General features: G+C 34.6%; 2 protein-coding genes across 2 annotated transcripts in view; both read right to left on the bottom strand.

The window, feature by feature from the left end:
* Window positions 1-17,516: 17,516 nt before the first annotated feature.
* The window catches only part of LOC149184624 (3-oxoacyl-[acyl-carrier-protein] synthase I, chloroplastic-like), a 59,580-nt gene continuing 55,443 nt past the window's right edge, over window positions 17,517-21,653 (bottom strand). The window contains exons 3-6 of the mRNA XM_089418958.1: window positions 21,463-21,636; window positions 21,212-21,325; window positions 17,745-17,846; window positions 17,517-17,606 (exon numbers count right to left, since the gene is read on the bottom strand). Of these exons, the coding sequence (XP_089275084.1) occupies window positions 17,532-17,606; window positions 17,745-17,846; window positions 21,212-21,325; window positions 21,463-21,636 (465 nt within the window). The 3' untranslated portion in view covers window positions 17,517-17,531. The remainder of the gene's footprint in view (window positions 17,607-17,744; window positions 17,847-21,211; window positions 21,326-21,462; window positions 21,637-21,653) is intronic.
* LOC149184625 (E3 ubiquitin-protein ligase WAV3-like) lies at window positions 18,696-21,170 on the bottom strand. Its single transcript, XM_089417991.1, has 2 exons — window positions 21,153-21,170; window positions 18,696-20,351 (listed from the first exon to the last, which is right to left on the bottom strand). The coding sequence occupies exons 1-2, from the start codon at window positions 21,168-21,170 to the stop codon at window positions 18,696-18,698; spliced, it is 1,674 nt and encodes a 557-aa protein (XP_089274117.1).

Raw genomic sequence — 21,653 nt, 5'->3', positions numbered from 1 at the left:
TACCATAGTTCGACACTGCTAACCGATTTATTCATATCAAAATCAATTGTCATAAACATACAATGTGACCTTAGCATACATTAAACATTAATGCGTTGTTCTCGTTTTCTTTGGGAAACATGCAGCTTTCATTCTCCTTATACGGTGTATCCTTGGTATTCATTTCGCCTTTAAGATATGGGTTTGTTTTCTTCGAGTTGGAGGCCCACACGGCTTGAATTTGGGCTTCCATCTGCGACCCTAGTTGCCATCTTCACGTGGCACACCATGCCGGTTGCAGAGTCTGCTTACACTGGTGGTCTCGATCGGTACGTGGCCTGAACAGGCTGTCCGATGCTTGGAGTTCCCGCCCAGATTGATGGTGTGGAGATCATCCCACAATCTAACGGTGGGGCTCGGTTCAGGGTTTACCTCTTCATTGTTTGGCAAAGGGTTTGACCTCATTTCGCTTGGACATCTCTTCCACAGAGCTCGCTCTGGTTCGGCTCTTCCTACAGTTTTCAGGTTCCCAGCGTCATGTTAATGCTCTATTTAGAGACTATAATTTGCTCATGTTTTTTCCCATTTCTGACAGAACAATGCTTAAACTATTTCTCTTCTTGGTTTCATACCTTCGCACGCTGTTTTGCTAGCTGCTGGTTACTTCGGGAGAGGGATGCAGCCTCGGCCTTATCCGGGTAAGCTCTTGTTCTAAAGCGATGATTGCCTCACAATTGAGGTTCTTGGTTCAGGCCTAAAACTTGCCAGACTCTCGTGGTTGCTTATTTTGAAAGCTTCCCACATTCTTGGCAGCCCAGGGTTTTGGGTTTTAGCTCCATATCTTTCTTTTTCTTTACTGCATACTCCAGAAGTGGTGGAACCTCCGGTCCATCTAACGGTTGTTAAGTTTAATACCTCATGTAATATTTATTGGCAGAGTTCACAATTGTAATATTTAATAGCAGAGTTTGCATAAGTATTTAATTTGACTGTAAATCAAACTCAATCTGGCGCGATCTTGGCAATGCATACTCACCCAGGTTCTCTTTTTTTGGATTACAAAGTTTATAAATATATTCAACTGTGTTGTTACTGAAAACTTGTCTCGTGTTGGACTATTCCTATGTTTTTTTGCTTCTCTAGCATTAAGCAATTATGTTTCTTGTGTGATTCAATAATCCGTGCATTCAGTGGTGTCCACGCTTTCCCCTCTACGGATGTTTTTATTTAGGTTCAGGGAGAAATCCCTTGGCTTCTCTTTCTTCCACGCATGTCTGCATGGTCGACATTTCCAAACTGTTAAAGTAATTTCCGACAAGGTGCGGGGTTTAAGATTTCCTCCGAAAGGGGTTTCCCTCTATTACCATGTTTTTGAAAAGTCTTTGTTCTCGGCTCAAGCCCTCCAGAAGAAATAAGCGAGGGATTGTTACCCTTTGTAAGTTCTAGTTTGTCGGGGAAATTATAGGTTAGAGGTCATCTCCAGGAACCAATTCGAATTCCTTCGGGGTTCTAAATTCCAAAGGACCACAGCTGAACCGGGGTTAAAATTGTCTACTAAAGCTTTTCTTGCTGCAACGCTTACATGCAAACATAGTTCTATTTGAATCTGAGTATTGTTCCTCTTTTCTTGAGTAGCAAAACTATTTGCGCAATGAGAAAAATTTCAAGGGTTTGCTATATATTACTGACAGTGTTTTTCTTCCATTCTTCTATATGATAATTTCCTTCTATCGACTTGTTTTTCCATCATTACGGTTTCTTTTATTATCATTATTATGAAATCAATATTTTCTATCTCTAAATAATCCTCTGGTTCTATTTTTAAATGGTTAGTAGCTGTAACTTTTGTCAGGAGATTTCTCATTATTTACAAAGTCAACTATAAATGTTATTTAACCGTAGATTCTGATAAAGATTTCACCTTAGACAATATAAATGCTAGTTAGCACAAATAAAGTCTAGGATAGAGAGACAACGAGGCGCCATACTTATCCCGTTTACAGCAGTCTAGATAATCTTGAAATCTCCTAGACTCAGGGTCGCGTATTCAATCTGCTTAGGGCTCGTTTCTACGCCCGGATATCCCTTTATTTGTGTATCGTTGTCCTTAATAGAGATAATTGTCGCTAAAAAGTACATCATGTCCACAATAGTGTACCAGATTACAAGGAAAAGATTGTAGACGATCATGATCAAAGGCCACACATTCAATATTCTCTGGCGTTCGCCGTTAATCGGCCTTGTGTTAGATTTTGGAGTTTTGCGTGGGATTGTGGGAAGGGATTGAGGATCAGCGGCCTTTTTGGTACAGGCCAAGAAAAGTGACATGAGAGACATTCCGTCCCCTAAAGAATGATGTATTCTAAAGAAGGCGTTGGACTCTGCATCCTCCGATCTAATAGGCAGAAAATGAATCTGCTAGAGCGGCCTGGAGGGAACCAGGGGAGGGGCTGTCGCCAAATTAGCTACATATTTCTTCACAAAATCTAGACTGCAATTGTCGGCCAGCTTGATAAACGAGATTATAACATGATAAGAAATATTGACATGGACAGGAAACCATTTCAAAACCCCGCTTTTGTCTTCCTTCTGCAATCATATAAATAATCAGTTACATGTTAGCCTAAAGAAAATACTAGACACAGCGCGCATGTAAGCCATATATAACAAGTAAAAGAATTGAATGAATTCGTATTGAAGATGAGAGGACCAACCACGATGCTAAATGGAAGACGCAAAGCATTTAGTTTAAAAAACAAGTTCGCTAATCGTTACAAGCAACCAATGCATACCACTCCGTAACCAATTTGTAACTATTTCCAATGAATTTGTAACTGTTTTGATCGGATGGTTGAAGTTTTTGTAATCGTCTATCATCTAATCATATGGCGTCCAAAGATGACAGATAGGCAAAAAGAGGAATAGATTTCAAAGGGGAACACTTTATGGCGTCATTATGAAATATTATTTTAAATTACAATATTTCCTTCTGTATTTCACTTTGAAATTTCAATATATTTTAATTAAAAAATATTATAATTATAGTTAAAAAAAAAATCTCAAACTTGCATTATCAAAAACATTAAACATGGATTAATTTGAAAACGTAATTATAAAAAAATATTAAATTTGTACACGCCTGTTTAAGTGAACAGTGAGAAAGCCTCGAAAAGATTCCTGCAAAATAAATTTAAATGGAAATAAACTTAAATGGAAGCATTTTCATACTAAGATAAGATAAGTGTAAAAAGTACAATTCAATGATTTGGAGTTTAGGATTTTTTCGCTTCTTTTTATCTTATTATTCCTAGCTCATTGTAATGTGAAAAAAAAGATTCCTCGATTTTCTTTGTCACTTTTAAAATATTTTTTTAATTCTCTCCTATTTTAATTTATTTTATATTGAAAATAAATGATTATAAATCCATTTTAAGCACAGTTCTATTATGGATGGGTATGCATCAAATCTATTTTAAGTTGTAAATCTCTTTTAAAATGTAAAATTTTTAAAAAATCATTATAATTTTTTTATCTTTTGTAGATTTCAATGAATTTGTAAGGGTTAGCTTTTTCTCCAAATATGTACGATGTCTAATTTTCATTGTTTAAATTGTATTTTTGAATGTATATTGAATTTTCAATTACTTTTTTGCTTTGGACATTGAATGTTTTATTATATACAATATTAAAATATTTTATTTTTAACATTTTCTTTTTATATATAGACATAGATGGAGTTGATATCTACATAAATTAATAACAGAGCTTTTAAAATAGTTTATTTAAATCCTATGTTAAAATATTATAAATTAGCTAGCATAGATTTTCAAATAGTTTATTTAAATCATATGTTAAAATATTCAATATTCTTGAAAAGTATAAGTTTTAAACCTCTTACTCACACAAGTCAAGCGACCATAGTGACCTTGGAATTATTGATCTTTTATAATGCTTTTAATTAAAAGTAACTAGACATGTATATTCATTTTTTGTTTCTTATTATAGAGGATATTATTTTTCTATTCAGAGATTCTTTTGTTTTTTTTGAGCAAGAAGTGCCAACTCCATGATGAAATAACACATCACCCTCATACTAGATTATTGTAACATACAGTGGTCTTTTTTTTCTTTTTTCTTTTTTAAATTAATTTTGGAACATTTGACACTCCTTTATAAAATCTATTGCTTACTTTAAATATGGTTGTAATTAATGTTTAAATCTTTGAGTTTTATATGCATATGGTATACACATAAAATTTGTCTTAGAGAATCATCAACTAACATTGTTGAATATATGAAATGAAATGATATTTTAAGGTCCATGAGACTAAAAATAGTCTATGTGAACATTAGTTCCTTGTTTTTCATTTTTTGCTTCAATCATTTTCTGATTCAAATTGATGATGAGGTGACCAAACCTTCCAACAATACCCTTGCTAAAAAGACAATGCCAAGAAATTGATGCTAATATGTTCTCATAACTTTCTCTGATGTCTTTGAATGCATCACATTCCACAATGAAATGTTTTTCTGATTTCACAGCCCCACATGTGAAAAATGTACACACTCGTTCTTCCCAAGCTTCTTTAGGCCTTTTCCACTGTCATGTTTCACACCGAAGTTGATGTGAGTTGGTCCTTAATTGAGCAATAAGAACCTTTGCCCTCCACGAAATGCTAGCTCCAATGAACTCTTTTTGTTGTAAATCACACATAGGGTTTAATTCCTCAATGTAGTATTTCTTCTTTCTACCCAACTCTTTTCCCCATACCATTTTATGAAACTTATCCATAACAAAATCCTTTAGCTCCTTGCTATTTGTGGGACAACCATTGAGGTAGATATTCCATTTTTGCATCCATGTGTAGTTTTGTTTCATCCATGTTTTCTTTCTTTCACTCATGCCTTCATTGAAGATAACATTAGGCCATCTATCTACTCTCATTTTTTCAATTCTTTTTAGATATCCTATGAGCTGCACCATAGCAATTGCTTCAATGGAAATTGCTCCTGTTTCACTCAACATTATCTCATAAGGTACTGAAATTTTTATTTTGAACTTGCTCATGATTAAGCGGTTTTGGATTTTCTCAATTTGTTTCCATTTTGAGATGGGATTGCTGATAGCCCACAATTCACACCCATATAGCATCACTGGACAAACTGGGAGTCCAAAAAGCACTTTAATCATTTTCCAATCCCATAACTCTACCTCTCTACATCTGTTTTGAAGAGCATATAATGCTTTCCACCCTCCTAAAATTCTCTTCTTTCTGCAGTCCTCCCAATTGAGTTTGTTGTTGAAATCAATACCAAGGTACTTTTACTCATTTACTTCTTCAAGAATGTTGTCTTCAAAGAAAAAAGTATGCTATCTCTGCTTCCTTTTATTAGAAAAAATTATTATTATGGTCTTGCTAGTATTGACTTGCATCCCCACTGCGCTACAAAAATGCTCAAGGGCATATAAGTGCATTTGCAATCCATGGGCCGATTTAGAAATCAATACAATATCATCAGCATATAAAAAAACTTTATCACAAACTCCTCCAACCAAACACCATCTCCACTTCGCAGATTAGGCACTCTTCCAATTTATCAATATATAGACCAAAAATAGCAGAGGATAGATGAAAACCTTACTTGACTCCAATGTCACTTCTAAAGCTTTCTGAAATACTTGCTGAGGTTCTAATTTTAACTTTCACTTCTTCATAAAGTCCATGGACAGTGGCTCTATAATGCACATGAATTTCAAGTTCTTCCATTCTATGCCACAACTTATCCCTAGGAACTGTGTCAAATGCTTTTTTGAAGTCAACAAAGTAGCAAAATACTTCTTATTTGTCCTCCCAATATGTGCCATTGGAGCAGTCTAGCTAAGGTGAATCAAGCAATTAATATTGCTGATGTAAAATTTGATGAAGAGAATTTGGCTAATGATGAATGGTTGCAAGTGATGCAACAAAAACATCATATTGACACGATGTTATTTGGTGAGACAGTTGAAGATGACCACAGGTTAGTACAGAAGTCAAACAGACAGACACAGAGATAGAGGCAAAAGCAAAGGAGGAAGCCGAGAAAGAGAAAACAAAGACAGATGCAGAAGCACAACGGGAAGCGCAACAACTAGAAGTACAACAGGAAAACGCTCTCATTGCAGAGAAGAAAAATTAGAGCCAGTGTGGTTATGTAGATGTTTTTAAACTTACCCATTGATTTGAAATGTGCAACACCATGCCTTGATGAAGTCTACATAGAAGGTTCAGAAATGAACCTTGAAGACAACATACATGATGAACAAATTAATGAAATTTTCAGGTATTGGAGTCGTGAAGAGATGAAATTATATTATAGTCTAATGTTGCAGCAGATTGAAGATGAAAAGCGCACTACAAAAGATAATATGTGGCAGCAACCCACATACAAGTTAGTTTTTGAAGAAGCCCATGGTATGCTTAGGCAACCTGGAAAAATGGAAGACCTGCACCAGCAATTGAAGACACTGAGGTTTGAAGGATAGAACAAAGAGAAAAAGCTAAAACAATTTAGAGGCTATAGGATTTGGAAAAAGAAAAGAAGAAAAGTTGAAATCAATTTTTAAATTGTAAACCTAGCTGAGACATAGACCAGCAAGTATCTTAATTGAATTTTTATGTGATTGTAATTGAGGGGGAGTGTTGGAGAATATAATTCCAGCCACCTGTTAGGTGTCAAAACTGTCCCTCCAAGTGTCACAGTTTAGTTTGAGTTTAAGTCTGAGTTTAACTTCAGTCATTTATTACTAATGTTTCCAATGTAATCTTATTTAAGTGATTTGTAATAATAAGCAAAGCAAATCCTCTCAACATTTTGTTCTCTTCCATTTTTATCAATCACTTGCTTGTACAAATCTTTTAGATTAAAAAAAAAACAAAAACATTTAATATATATATATATAAAATATATATAAATATATAAATATATGTAATAGAATACAGAAAGATGAAAAGTTTTTGTTTGAAAACAGAGTTTCTTTGATGTCTTTAGCTTCTTCCTTTGCTGAAGAACTATATATGAAGATTATAGATGTGAGCACAAGAATCCGAGATTCCAGAAAATGTAACTACTTTTTATTATTGAAAATATGAAGAAAAATGTAATCGTTAAGAAAAGACAAAAACCTGTTCAGAATTAATAAGAAGTTTTATGAAAAACAAATAAATACCTTCTCCAGCTGTTTCCGGCAGAGATGACCGTTTTCAAGAGCCATCTTCCCACTGACCAAACCATATCTCTAGCAATCGTCAAACCGGCGATCGTTCTTCCCATCAATGTACCCATTTGCAGAAAACCCACGTATTTGCCCTGCAAATCTAACACTATAGCTCGAGGCATCAAATCGATCTATGAACCCAATACCGTTCTCTCCCTCCAAAAGTTTATCATAAAACGTATCGACGTCGTTCCCGAATACAGAGATGAGTCCCATTCCAGTTACAACGATCCGCTTCTCCAGATCCGTTTCTCGTTTGTGAGTTGACGCACCTGCAGACAAGACCCAAAATTTCAATTCCACTGTATTGATCACCCACAAACCAAATCATACAAATTGCAAAGTATAAGTAACGTTCCAGCTCTCAGTTTATGAAAAAATCGTCGAGAATTCGGCTGGATCGATTCGAGGCAAGCCTTCGTATGGCCTAAAAGAGGTCCTTGTGAAGGAGTTTACTTCATTCGAGTACGGAGCAGAGGGCAGGAGTGACATATTGAGACTCGCCCTAACAACCTAGTTTGACCTATTTTCGAACAAATTGCATCTGACTTCTGCAGAGGACAATATTATCGATTGTCCTTACGGTGGGGCTTTAGTTGTAGCATTAAAACTGTTTGACATTTAACCCCCTCACCAGTTTCGGCATTTAATACTTCAGTCAGTGTGTGGAGGGTTGGAATTATTGCCAGATACTCTCAATTCTAACCATTCTGCATTCTATTTGTTTTGGGATACTTAGTTTATTCTGCATTTTGTTTTGGTATATTTAAGTTTGATACACCGCATTCTAACTATTCTGCATTTTGTTTGTTCTGGTATATTTAAGTTTATTCTGCATTTTGTTTGGGTATATATAAGTTTGTTTGAAATTTCGTAAATATTTTGTTAAAATTTATTGCCAAATAGACTTCTTGCGAAGGAGTTTACTTCATTCGAGAAGGGAGCAGCGCACAGGGTTGACATGTTGAAACTCCGCTATAACAACTGGGTTATTTCAGTTTATATATATATTTATGTTTTTTAGATTTTTCATATGGCTGAATTTATTTATGCCATTTATGGTAACATGGCCTTAAAAAACTCAAGCCTGGAATGGTTTGACCACGCCCTTCTTTACATATTGTGCAGATTTTCGACAACGCCCGCCCTTACATATTGTGCACATTTTCCTGATTCACAGCGTGTGACATGATCAATGGAGTTTAGATGTGACATGATCTGAGTGGTATTCTTCTTGACATTGGATCTTTACATATTGTGCAGATTTTCGACAACGCCCGCCCTTACATATTGTGCACATTTTCCTGATTCACAGCGTGTGACATGATCAATGGAGTTTAGATGTGACATGATCTGAGTGGTATTCTTCTTGACATTGGAAACTTGTGGTTGGTTTTAGTACAAAATATTTTCAAAATCGTTGTGTTTAAAATTGTTTGATATTTAAGATGATGTCAATCAAGACAAAAATATTTGAGGAAAATTTTTATATTTAAGACAATGGTCACTTAAGACGATGCCAATTAAGACTAAACTCATTTAAGACAGTAAATAATTAAGACAAACCACATCAATTATTAAGATGAAGCTCATTTAAGACAGTTAACAATTAAAACGAAACCATGTCAATTTAACACAATATTATGACTCTGATAGTCTACCCTAAGTCTGAAAGCTTCAGACTGCTATATTGAAGCTGCTATTTCACTTACCATTCATGTTATCTTATATAAAGACAACAATTTTTCGGGGTCTTTGTTTTGTGGGGATAGCTGTCTCTAAAGAACGTGACAACTTTTTCTGACAAGATTTCTAGGACATCAATTCCTCTTATGTCCCTTTGATATTTGCTAATACGATTAGAGACAACTTCTCTCTCATTGCATCTAGAAAGTTTCCACAGAAATTCCATGAGTGAATAGAAGATAATTATATTTTTTATTTTTGAAAATAGATATTCAAACCACATGAAATTTAATCATATCATTTTCTTTATTTTATATTATATTTTTCTTTTTTCATTAATCCTTTTAAATTAAATACAAAATTAGAATAGGTTAATTATATTATTTTTTTAGTTAATTATAAAATTAAAATATAACATTTTGAAAAGCTAGAATATTTTTAAGTATTTAATTTAATGTATATTTATTTGAAAGTTATATAAAAATAATAAATTAAAGATATTTTGATTTCAAAACAATTACAATATACATAGCACATTCTAAAAATATAATAAATAAATAGATAAAAATTATTATTTTTTGGTTGACCTAACTCAGGAGGATTTGAACTTTGAATCTCATGCTTTTACATAATACTTCATAACAAGGTGATTGTCAATTGAGTTACACTTAGCTTTTTTTTTTTTAATATATGAAATTTTTTTAATTACTTCAACTGAAACTTTGATATAAATTTGCAAGAAACTAGAAACTAACTCCTCCTCGAAGAATTGAAGGACTTCCTCTAAATAAGTAATATTAGTAATTGATATCATTTGAAACCGATGAAATAAATTATTAATGAGGTTGAAAGAGTACCTCTAGCATTAACTTTAATTTAACCTAAAAAGTCATTTTCATGCCCCTATATAGTCATCCACATCGGAGACTCACTTAGTGCACCTACATGGTCCATCACTATAGGTTTGTGGTGCATCTTGACTCATTTTATCTCATCGATTTTATCAATCTCAAACTACGTGATTCCATACTACATCTCACTTTTTATATTTCACGATTATTAAAATTCATAAGTTTAACACTTATTGAAGTATGTAGATAATCATTCCATACAATTATGCCTTATCATAACCAATATAAAAATGATATGAATGAAAGTAATCTTATAGAATCAACAACCCAACTGGCCTAAAAGTTGTCAAATATTCAAATATGTTACAACTAAGTGAACTCTAGTCTCCTATAGTAATTTAAAAATTATAAGATCATAAAATTCATACAAACCTATCCCGAAATTTCTTATTTGATTTACTGTCGTTGATCGCAACTTTGTCATAGATCAAAAGCATTTCACTTGATAGAAATAGTAAGTACTCTCGTATGCATGCAATGTATGAAGAGTTAAGTTAAGTGAAGGAAAGCAAGTTAAGTCTAATATTAGAAGCCAAGTGAGTCAAGGTTAGGGTTAAAAAGTTAATGCATTGTCAGCAAAAGCAAAGGAAAAGAAAAATGTTGATTTATGTTTAAGTGAAGTTAGAAAAGTTTAGTTAAAGTGTCAAGCCATATTTTGCATGAGGAAAAGAAATCTAAAGTTTGCATGATTCCATTTTAGAAATTTTAGTGCTTATATACTCATGGGTGGATCATTGGAATGGGAAGTAAGAAGAGATAATAACAACAACTCAGTGGATGTATATGAGAGAATAATTAATGAATAGAACTTCTTTATTCAAGCATAAGCTTGAGTAGTAATTTGTCTTATGTTTGCATGTTTATATTTGCCTCTAAATAACAAGTGGTATCAGAGCAAGGTTTAGCAAGGTTTCAAATAACTAAAGGAGTTAAGAAGGTCATGAGCTACTTCCACTAAGAGCCTTGGCTATTGTGAGTATCCCACAGATCGAAGTTTGCATCCATCGATCCATAAGTAGAAACTAGAGCCTCTTGATGCTTCACATGCCATAAACAGGAAAACAAATGTCTAAGTATTGTGCTTGTTGTCATTTCATCATGTGCTTACTACTTTCATTTACCTAATATGATTATTCTAAGTGTCTTTCCTGTCAGGCCAAGTTTGTAAATCTGAATCAAATTGTGTTTTATATTAAGAGATAATATGAATATATACAAAGAGAGGGTCATTATTGGGTTTCATCTCCCAATGTCTCTTTGTCTTCTAACTTCCTTTATTTTTTGTTATTTACATAAGTTTCCCTAATCCTAAAGAATAGGTTTCAACATTCCCCTCCTTATCTGAAGGGATGTTGGTGTGTCCAAGAATCATTCTAAATCTTTCAAAATTTTCCCTTCTAAGGGCTTTGGTGAAGATGTCTACAATTTGCTCATTTGCGGAACAATGTCGTAGGTGGATTGTTTTAGCCTCAACATGATGTCGAATAAGATGGTATTTTGTATAGATGTGCTTCGTTTGATCATGGAACCTTGGGTTCTTGGCCAACTTTATTGTAGAACTATTGTCAATCAAAAGAGGAGTTGAATGTACTAGTTTCTCGTACAAATACTCCAGAATTTTCCTTAGCCACACAATTTCTTTGGTTGCTTCAACTGTTGCCACATATTGTACCTCAGTTTTGGAATCTGCTAGAATTGATTGTTTATGTGACATCCAGGAGACAAATCCTGATCCAAGACTCATAACATAACCTAAAGTAGATACTTCGATTTCTTTATCTTTATCAAAGCCTGAATAAGAGTATCCAATCAATTTGAAGTCACCCACCTGTCTCTACTTGAGTCAAAAGTCTTGAGTTCCCTTCAATTACTTTGGAACTCCTTTTACAGCGGACTAATGACCCTCACAAGGCTTTTGCATAAACCTAGAGAGGATTCCAATAGCAAATTAAATGCATGGTCTGGTAGTAGTTAGGTAGTTGAGACTTCCTACGATCTGCCTATACTTTGTCGCAACCTCAAATTCTTTTCCTTCAATGGATTTGAGCTTTTACATCTTGTTCCATTGAGTAGTTAAAGGATTGCACTCAACCATGCCAAACATGTTCAACAGATCTCCAATTTACTTCTTCTGAGGTATGAATATAAACTTTGAATGTTGGTTTACTTCATTACCAAGATAGTAGTGAACATAGCTCAAATTTGTCATTTGAAAACCTTTCCTCGGTTCTTTGTTTATCGATGCAATATCGTTCTTATTGTTCCCTATCATCAAAAGATCATCTACATACACCAAAAGGTACACAACTATTTTTCCAACTTAACGAAGTTGCATCATCAAGATCATAATGTTTGAGATTGAGTTTCAGAAGATGCCCAATCAACTTCTCATACCAGGCTCATGGTGCTTTCTTGGCGCCATACAAGGAGGCTCTGAAGATTTATTGCCAACTACCATTTCATGGCATGAAACCTGATGAGTTTGTGTACCCCGACATTCTCAGTGCATGTGCCAGTCTTTCAGCCTTGGAACAGGGAATGCAGATACATGCCCACATTGTGAAAATTGGATTTGAATCACAGAAATGTGCAAGGGATTCTCTTATCAAAATGTATTCGAAGAGTGGATTCCTGAAGGATGCCCAACAAATACATGATTTGATGCCAGCAAAGGATGTGGTCTCATGGGCTGCCATAGTTGCAGGGTATGCACAATATGGGGATGGCAGTGGAGCCCTTCAAGTTTTTGAAAAAATGCAACAGGGAGGAGTAAAGCCAAATAAAATTACCTTTTTTTTTGTATTGTCTACTTGTAGCCATGTTGACTAAGAAGATGGAGGTCATCATTACTTCGATGTTATGTTTTGTGATCATGGCATAATGCCCACGTCTGAGCACTATGCCTACATGGTGGACCTTCTTGGTCGTGGGAGAATCAAGGAAGCTGAAGAATTCATTAACAAGATGCCTGTTAAGCCTAGCGCTTCTGTCTGGGGGGGCATTGCTGGGTGCCTGCGAAGTCCATGGTGACATGGAACTAGGAAAAAGAGCAGCTAAAACCTTCTTAAGTTGGAACCACAATGTGGTGGAACTCATGTCATTCTCTCGAACATTTATGTTGAAGCTAGTAGGTGGGATGATGTGGCAAGGGTGTGGAAATTGATGAAAGATAGTGGAAAGAAAAAGGAGACTATAGTCAGTTGGATTGAGGTAAGGAATACAGTCCAAGCATTTGTTGTTGGTGACTCATTGCACCCAGAGTTAGAATGGATCTATGCAATGTTGTAAACATTAACTCAACAAATGAAGGATGCATGGTATTCATGTGACACTAACCGTGTGCTATAAGATGTTGAGGAGGAGTAGAAGGAGTGCATCCTCCAACACCATAGTGAAAAGTTGGCCCTTGATTTTGGGCTTATTACCTCACCTCTTAGAGCAACCATCCGAATAAAAATGAACCTTTGTGTTTGTGATCATTCCCATAGTAGCATCAAGTTCATTTCGAAGATTGTTGGGAGGGAGCTAATTGTGAGGGATACTCATCGCTTCCATGTTTTCAATGATGGGATTTGTTCCTGCAAGAGTCATGGAGGGCACTAGATGGATTATGTTCAAGCTAACATCCATGGACAATATCATGTACTATGTTTACAGGAAGGTTGATTTCAAGTGTCCGCTTCAGTGGGACAGTTCGAATCCTACACCTACTCCTATGTTCAGAGCCCAGACAATTGTTGGAATTGAACCTTACCAGTGCTCCAACTGAGATGTTGGAATATGTTAAGTCTCATGATAGATGATCTTTTCTATCTCAACCACAAACTCCCTTATTCTTCCTCCAAAAGAAGAGGCAACTTTCCTTCTTGTAAAAAATAAATTTATCATTAGCATTGCAACTAAAGGTCCATGGTTGCTTCAACCAATATGTAAATATATCTATATTGTATTCAATGTTCATCTATTGGGATGATTCATTTTTGTACAAGTGCATTGTATATTTCTCTTTAGTGCATCTAATGAAAAGGATCCAAATCAGGGTTTTTTTTAGTGACATGTTTTTGTTCCTCTCCTATTCTACTATTTTATTGTACTTTCTCATGCTGAAGGGTGAATATGATTGTGACTTTAACAACATTTCTTGCATGTCATTTGTTTTCTTCCAATATGTTTATTCATTTTGGGCTTTTTAATCCTTAATATGGATTTGAATTTCACCCTTGAATCCATGAATGGTGAATGTGCTTATGAATTTAATAGTAGAGAATCTAGATTGCATGGAAGTTGTGTTCCTCCAACATGTTTATTAATTTTGGTATTTTTAATCTTTAATATGGATTTAAATTTCACCCTTCAATCGTTGAAAGGTGAATATTCTTGCGGATTTAACAACGTTTATTTCATTCAATTGGTTTTCTTCCAAAACTTTTGGTTTTTGAATCTTTAAAAGAGATTTGCATTCCCTCACATCCAGGCTTTCAAAATATGGAGTTTGTTTGATCAGAAATTGTGGGCCAGTTTTTTAAACAACTCATGTTCAATTTAAACCCCAGAAAACTGAATTGGAGTTTTAAAGATTGCACCTTTGTATTTGTTGATTAATTTGAGATCTATACTTTAATGCCTTTTTTAAGATCTCTTATTAAACTGTAGATGTGGACCTCTCAAGCTATGGTGAGAATGTGGATGCTTAATAACTATGAGTTGTGTTTGAGCCCTGAGCTGAGTCAGCTCAAAAAAAAAAGAAAAACTTTGTGAAGGAGTTACTGTTCCACTTCAGGAATCTAGATTCTAAAGTAGGACATGGAACTAATCTAGCTTAAAGCCATCTAATCATGGATTTGATATGCACCTTTAGGTTGCATACCAAAGTTACAGTATTTGATATATCAGTTATTTGTTTGTATGAGCTCAAGATCCATTGGTTTTTACGAACTCAAGAGATGTAGCATTTCTGTCCTATGCGATTTCTTGCTCTCCTCTGAATGGAATTAGAGTGTTAGAGATAGATTTATTTAACAATAAGGTTTATCACATGATTAAGCTTAAAGATACTTAGAATATCTTCTATAAGTAATGGAAAATTCATATTTTAAATAGGAAAAATGGAAATTTCATATTATAATATTGTGGTTAATTAACAACTTAATTATAATTATATTGTAGTTACTCTAATATATTATTTTATTTATTAAAAAATATTTTAATTATAAATATTATAATTAATGCATGATTAATTATTATTTATTTAATAAAATAATTTATTTTAAATGGTAAAAATTGTGATTAATGAATTATTAATATTTTTTTTAATTAAATGTTTTATTTAATTAAAAAATAAAATTTATCTAATCTCTATTATCTATTTTTCACAAAGTTATCAAACTTCATGGGAAGAGGAGTTGGAAACTTTCTTTACAAATTTAATTAGTTTTATTTTTCTTTTCATATTCTGAAAACTTCCAAGTGCTTATTTTATTATCAAATGTTTCAATTTTTTTTTTTGTAGTTTTCAATAGACATGACTTAATATAAGTTAAGTAATTAAAATAAAATAAATTTGTATAAAATTAAATGGCGGTAAATATATATAGTTCTCAAAATACTTCATAATATATTTTATATTTAAAAAAAAAAAAAAAAAAAATCACAAAACATGTAACAAGATTTGTTAAACAAGTTAATACAAGTTAAACAATTAAAATAAAATAAAATTTGTATAAAATTAAATGGTGGTAAACATATGTAGGTCTCAAAATACTTACTTCATAATATATCTCATATTTTCAATAATTAAAAAAATCATAAAACATGTAAAACCATTCGTCAAAGAGTTTCCTCATAACACATCCCACATTTCCAAGATTAAAAAATCACAAAACATGCAACAAGATTCTCAATTGTGAAGATTCACTCTCACTTTACCATGAAGATTCTTAACTTATAAAAAAGTTTTGTTGCAATACCATGGCTTACTAATAACACATGCCAAAAAACCATAACTAGTATGCACATGACTTTTTTTAATTAATCAATTTAATAGATTCTTAACTTATAAATAAGTTTTGTTGCAATACCATGGCTTACTAATAACACATGCCTAAAAACCATAACTCATATACACGATTTTTTTTTAATTAATCAATTTAATTATAAAAACTAAAAGAGAATAACTACTTTTGAGATAAATCTCAAAATTTTATTTGAAATTAAAATTACTAATAAAATTATTTGAAAATATTCTAAAGATTAAATCCCTACCATTCATTTAAGAATTATTTATAATTAAATAAAAATTCTAAAATCCTTATTCCAGAAGAAACCTATCTATTAACATAATTTTGTGTTATTAATTATTAAAAATTTAAAATCTCAAATATTAATTATAAATATGAATTTACAAAATTCATAAATAACTAAAAGTTAATCTTAAATATATAATTAATTGGACTTATTTACAAATTCACAAATAAATAAACATAATTTCACATACATATAAATATAATTTTTAGATTTAAAAAATAATAATAATATAATTTGTAAATTTAAAATTTATTAATATAAAATTTATTAATTTATTAATTAATTCTTATTTATTAATAAATTTTAATATTTAGTATATTCAAAAAATTTCATAGTTTTATAATACATAAAAATTTGATTTAGACAAATTATCAATTAAATATCAAATTAACCTTCTACTTTTGGCTAGTTAAATGAAATCTATTTCCTACCCAATTAAATTAGTCCCTAGTCCCTTATACTCCTGTTATGAAATTAAAGATGCAAAGCCTAATTCATCGTGATTCATAATGGCCACTTAATTAAAATATTTGAGAGTCTGTTATGAGTTTGGTGCATCTTTATTATTTAGTTTATTTTAGATTTTTTTGCGTAAATTTTAGATTAAAAATAAATAAATTTTATGAATAATAATTTAAGAATAATTGTTAGACAAATTAAGTATTGGTATTTTAATAGTTTTCCTTCTCACTTTAATAGTTTTCCTTCTCACTTTAAACTCAATGCATAGACTAAACTTAATCTAAATAGTGTAAACACAAAAATATTACAAAACCAAACTTAATAAAATAATATAATAAACAAGAAAATATTACAAAACCAAACCTAATAAAATGATATAACTCAGTACCCACATAGTGATGGCAAAGAAGATGGAAAAGACATTTACCAAAACAGTGATGGCAAATAAATGGAAAAGACAGATAATTGTAACTTTCTTTGATCAATAAAACTTTACATTCTCAACCTGCATCATAAATAATGTTAGGATCTTACAACATAAAAATAATATATCCAAAAAGCTATCCAAATTATCTAGATATCATTAATGATATGCTAGCAATAGCCAATTAATGAAAAGTGCTTGGTGTCCTAGATACACCTCATAGATCAACATCGTGCCACATTTATGCAAATGGTCAGATAGTAATGTAATGCCTAAGAGGGAACAATAAATTCCAAATAACAACGCTGGCTTTAATAACGACAGGTGAACACATGTTAAACACTAGGTAAGAGAAACCAGCATTTATATCACATATAAGCATTGCAGTGTTCGATTATGACAAGGAATTCACTGAGATTAACCACAAGCTATGTTATCAAGGGAACCAAGATCGTTGTTCAATAAATTCTTCAGGAGAATTGATGCTGTACCCTAAATTTAATCAAATTTACTTACCAACGTGTACTTCATGCTGCTTCTTTATATTTGGCACTGTGTCGATAGTAACATCAGGCTCAGTATCCTGCCAAGAGTCTCCACATGTAATTTGTTTTTTGATAAAACGATAGCTAAAATGTTATTTGTACATCAAAGGGCAACGAGTTGGTCATTTCCATCTAGTTATTAACAAAAACAACTGCAATGCATGTAAACAACTTACAAACTGATTTATTGTGGGGTGAAGCCACCCGGTAGTGATAGCCTTTATGGTGGCAATTGCTTCCAGTGCACCGGCAGCAGCAAAAGTATGCCCAATCATAGACTGGAAAAGTAAGTCATATTTAATGTCAGAAACAGAGATGGTGTTTGCAATCGAAGAATGGCACAAGAACATTCTGAAGCGCAGCAAATTATTGAACTATAGGCTAAATGCATTCGGCTAAGATCAGAAAGCACTGGTTGAGAATCATTTTGGTGAATTCAAGATACTTGCAGATTGAACAGCATCGTAAAATCTTGGTTGGAGGTATGCAAGATTTTTGAGATACAAAGATAGATCTAGATTTGCAAAACAATAACAAGCTTGCAAGAGAAGGAAGGAAGCGAGCAAGAATTGACAAAAGAATGAAATTGATTCTACAATATTAGTTTTAGAATAAATACATAAAAGCAACTAAGTTAAGCTTAGTTGTACATGCAATAACTAAAGCTAAGTGTGCTTTACCTTATGTTAATGTGTACATGTGCCACATGCAAGCAATAAGTTAATTGGAGCTAATCTAGGTGCATGTACACCAACACAGCTAGTCTAAGTGCATGTACACCAACTGGAGCTAATCTAGGTGCATGTACACCAACACAGCTAGTCTAAGTGCATGTACACCAACTGGAGCTAATCTAGGTGCATGTACACCAACACAGCTAGTCTAAGTGCATGTACACCAACACCCCCCTTAAGCATAACTTAGGTGAGTGTGATGCAAAATGAATGAGTCCCGGCAACACGGCCATTTTAGGTACCCATATACAATGCATAAAAAGGAGGAAAGAGGGAAAACCCAGTGGGAAGAAAACCCCCCCTCAAAATATAATGCAAAAGTAGAGAAAAGACAACGGCTAGGCAGTCGTGTCCTTCACCCCGGGACGATCTCGCAGGAAGTGAAACTTCTGCTCAGCATGTTTTCTTCCAGGGGTCGCAAATCCGCGGCCTGACAAAGCGCGAGCAAATACGTGGAGACCATGAGATTGAGTATGTCGATTGCCTCGGCTGATTTGCGGGCTGAGATGAGGCCCAGAGAATTGACATCTTGGTTGTGCTGCTCATCATCCTCGCTAGAATTTTTGTAATTTCCGCTTCCAGTGCAAGGGAAAGCGAGTGGTGGCCGGTTCGAATCTGTTTCAATTCCATTTTGGCATTCTGGAGCACCCTCTGTGCAGACAACATTTCGCCCTGATCGGCAAGCGCTCTGGCTTCAGCTATGGCTTGAGTCGTTCTGAGACGGATCCTTTGCTTCTCCACTTGCAAATTTAGAGCAACTGGAGCTCCATCTGTGCTCTCCGGACGCAAAATTGAAAGATACTGTTCTCTTGAATTGAAAACTTGCTGAGAAACAGGTTCTTTATGGAAGCAACGGACCGAGATTAAATTCACAAGGTTTGATGCAGATTTTACGCCGGGCAATTTGAGATCCACTAGAATATATCTATCTTCTTCGGCGTAGAGATCACCGAGATCTACCGTCCCGTGGCTTCCGTCCTCAGCAACACAGGTTTCGTAGCTTCCGGCATGGAAGCTTTTCAGCTTCGTTCCTTCGCAAGCCGAAACTGTTATCCTGACGTCCTGCACAACGACGTTGAGCAGGCCACCAATACACTGAGCGAAGGCGTCTTGCACGAGACTTTCGGTCTGAATGAATGAAAACGTGCCCCCGGACTCTTCAGAAATGTTGTGCATCGTGGCTGCATCGTGGTCGACTCCGAAGCCGAAGGCATGGACAGGAATTTGAGCGTGGCCATGACGTATGCTTTGTCTTGCACTCCTTTCATCGCCGGGAAACAAAATAGTCCCGCGAGAACTGAGACTGTAAGTGTCCTGGCCATCCGAGAGCAACATGATGCTCGCCACAGGATTTCGTTCGCGACGATCTTCGAGCACCTTCGCGCCTTTCTTCAAACCCTCGGCGATATTCGTACCCCCCGTGCAGAACAGTCTCTCGACTAGGAGGTTCGCTTCTAGCTGGTCGTCTGAAGACATGCGCTTCAAGGGAAAAACTCGCTTTGCCGTCGAAGAGAATACGACGACGGATAACCGGTCCATTGGGCTCAGATTTGATATGACAAAAGCCATGGCCCGTTTCAAGAGCGACAGCTTCATTCCCGTCATGCTTCCGCTAACATCGAGCACCGTAACAAGATCTATCGGCGCACGGCCACCTGGATCTATAACCGTATTTCTCTCGCAGTTTTCATAATTCTGTTTCTTGGAAGCTTCGCTCGCCGGTGGAGCCTTAACATGCACCAGCACTGTAAAATTCTCCGAAGCTTCAGTGGCCGCCACGGCTTCGACCTCGGGATGCAATGCTATTCTCAATTTCCGTACATTTGCGGTAGCTCGATCGCTTGTTCTTTCAGGATCGACGACGAAACCCTTGAATTCGAACTCTTGGTCATCATCGGGTTGTAAGCTTGTTTGCCTTTCAATCTCTCGCAAGTTCGAAATCGAATCCAAAGGTTCGTCGTCGTCGTACACGGCCGGTTCTAAGCTAAAGATTTCACGACGATTTCTATAGGTTGCGATCGAATCGTCTATCATTCTAAGCGTTTCATCCTGTTTTCCAAACAATTCTTCCAAAATTTTCCATACTTCATTTGGAGTTGAACATGATTCAACATGAAATAGCAGTTCCGGAGAAATAGATAAACATAGGATGCCGAAGGCCTCGTCCATGCGATTGAAATATCTTGTTTTCTCCATTGCCGATGTTGGTTCAACTTCTGTTTCCATGGTTATTCGAAATAAGCCTCTACTTCTGAGATGAAGTTGAATCTTTGGCTTCCATTCGAAATAATTATATGGAGTGAGAATTGCCGATTGTGGAAACTCCAATTTAGACTCCATTCTTTGTTGTTGCTTCAATCTTCTGAACCTGCAAATAAAATTGCTTGTGCACTGATTACAAATCCCTGTGCTCTGATACCATGTAAGATTTTTGAGATACACAGATAGATCTAGATCTGCAAAACAATAACAAGCTTGCAAGAGAAGGAAGGAAGCGAGCAAGAATTGAGAAAAGAATGAAATTGATTCTACAATATTAGTTTTAGAATAAATACATAAAAGCAACTAAGTTAAGCTTAGTTGTACATGCAATAACTAAAGCTAACTAAAGCTAAGTGTGCTTTATCTTATGTTAATGTGTACATGTGCCACATGCAAGCAATAAGTTAACTGGAGCTAATCTAGGTGCCTGTACACCAACACAGCTAGTCTAAGTGCATGTACACCAACTGGAGCTAATCTAGGTGCATGTACACCAACACAGCTAGTCTAAGTGCATGTACACCAACAAGGTAACATGTTTTAATTCTTAATAACTAATCAACACTAATCAGCACACATTATATGTACAGATGACAAACGAAACATAACAGTGAACCCAAGGATCTAATCTCCAATGAATTCTTCACCTTTGTTCCATTTATTTTGATGCTAGAAGTATCCTTGAAAACCTTCTTGATAGCATTAATCTCTGCCAGATCTCCTACCCGAGTTGAGGTTGCATGAGCATTGATATAGTTGACCTGCATTGTTATTGAGCATACGATAATTGGTAATTAAGCCAATATTGAAACTGTATAATTGGTATTTAAGCCAATATTGAAACTGTAGTAATTCTACACCATTGATAAACCTTGAATAAAAAATCAAAACCACTTACCTCCTCTGGTGAAATTCCTGCATCTTCCAGAGCTTTCCGAATGCACATTGAAACTCCAAGCCCATCAGAGCGTGGATCGGTCATGTGATAAGCATCACAAGTGACAGCCCCACCAAGGTACTCGGCTACTATGGGAGCCCCTCGCTTTATTGCATGTTCAAGACTTTCCATAACCTGCTTTTGGAGAAAAG

The sequence above is a fragment of the Pinus tabuliformis genome, chromosome 3_2, assembly GCF_031772625.1.
Source record: "Pinus tabuliformis cultivar Carrire ecotype Pingquan chromosome 3_2, CPIR1, whole genome shotgun sequence".
Lineage (NCBI taxonomy): Eukaryota > Viridiplantae > Streptophyta > Pinopsida > Pinales > Pinaceae > Pinus > Pinus tabuliformis.
This window is presented reverse-complemented; position numbering and strand designations above follow the sequence as displayed.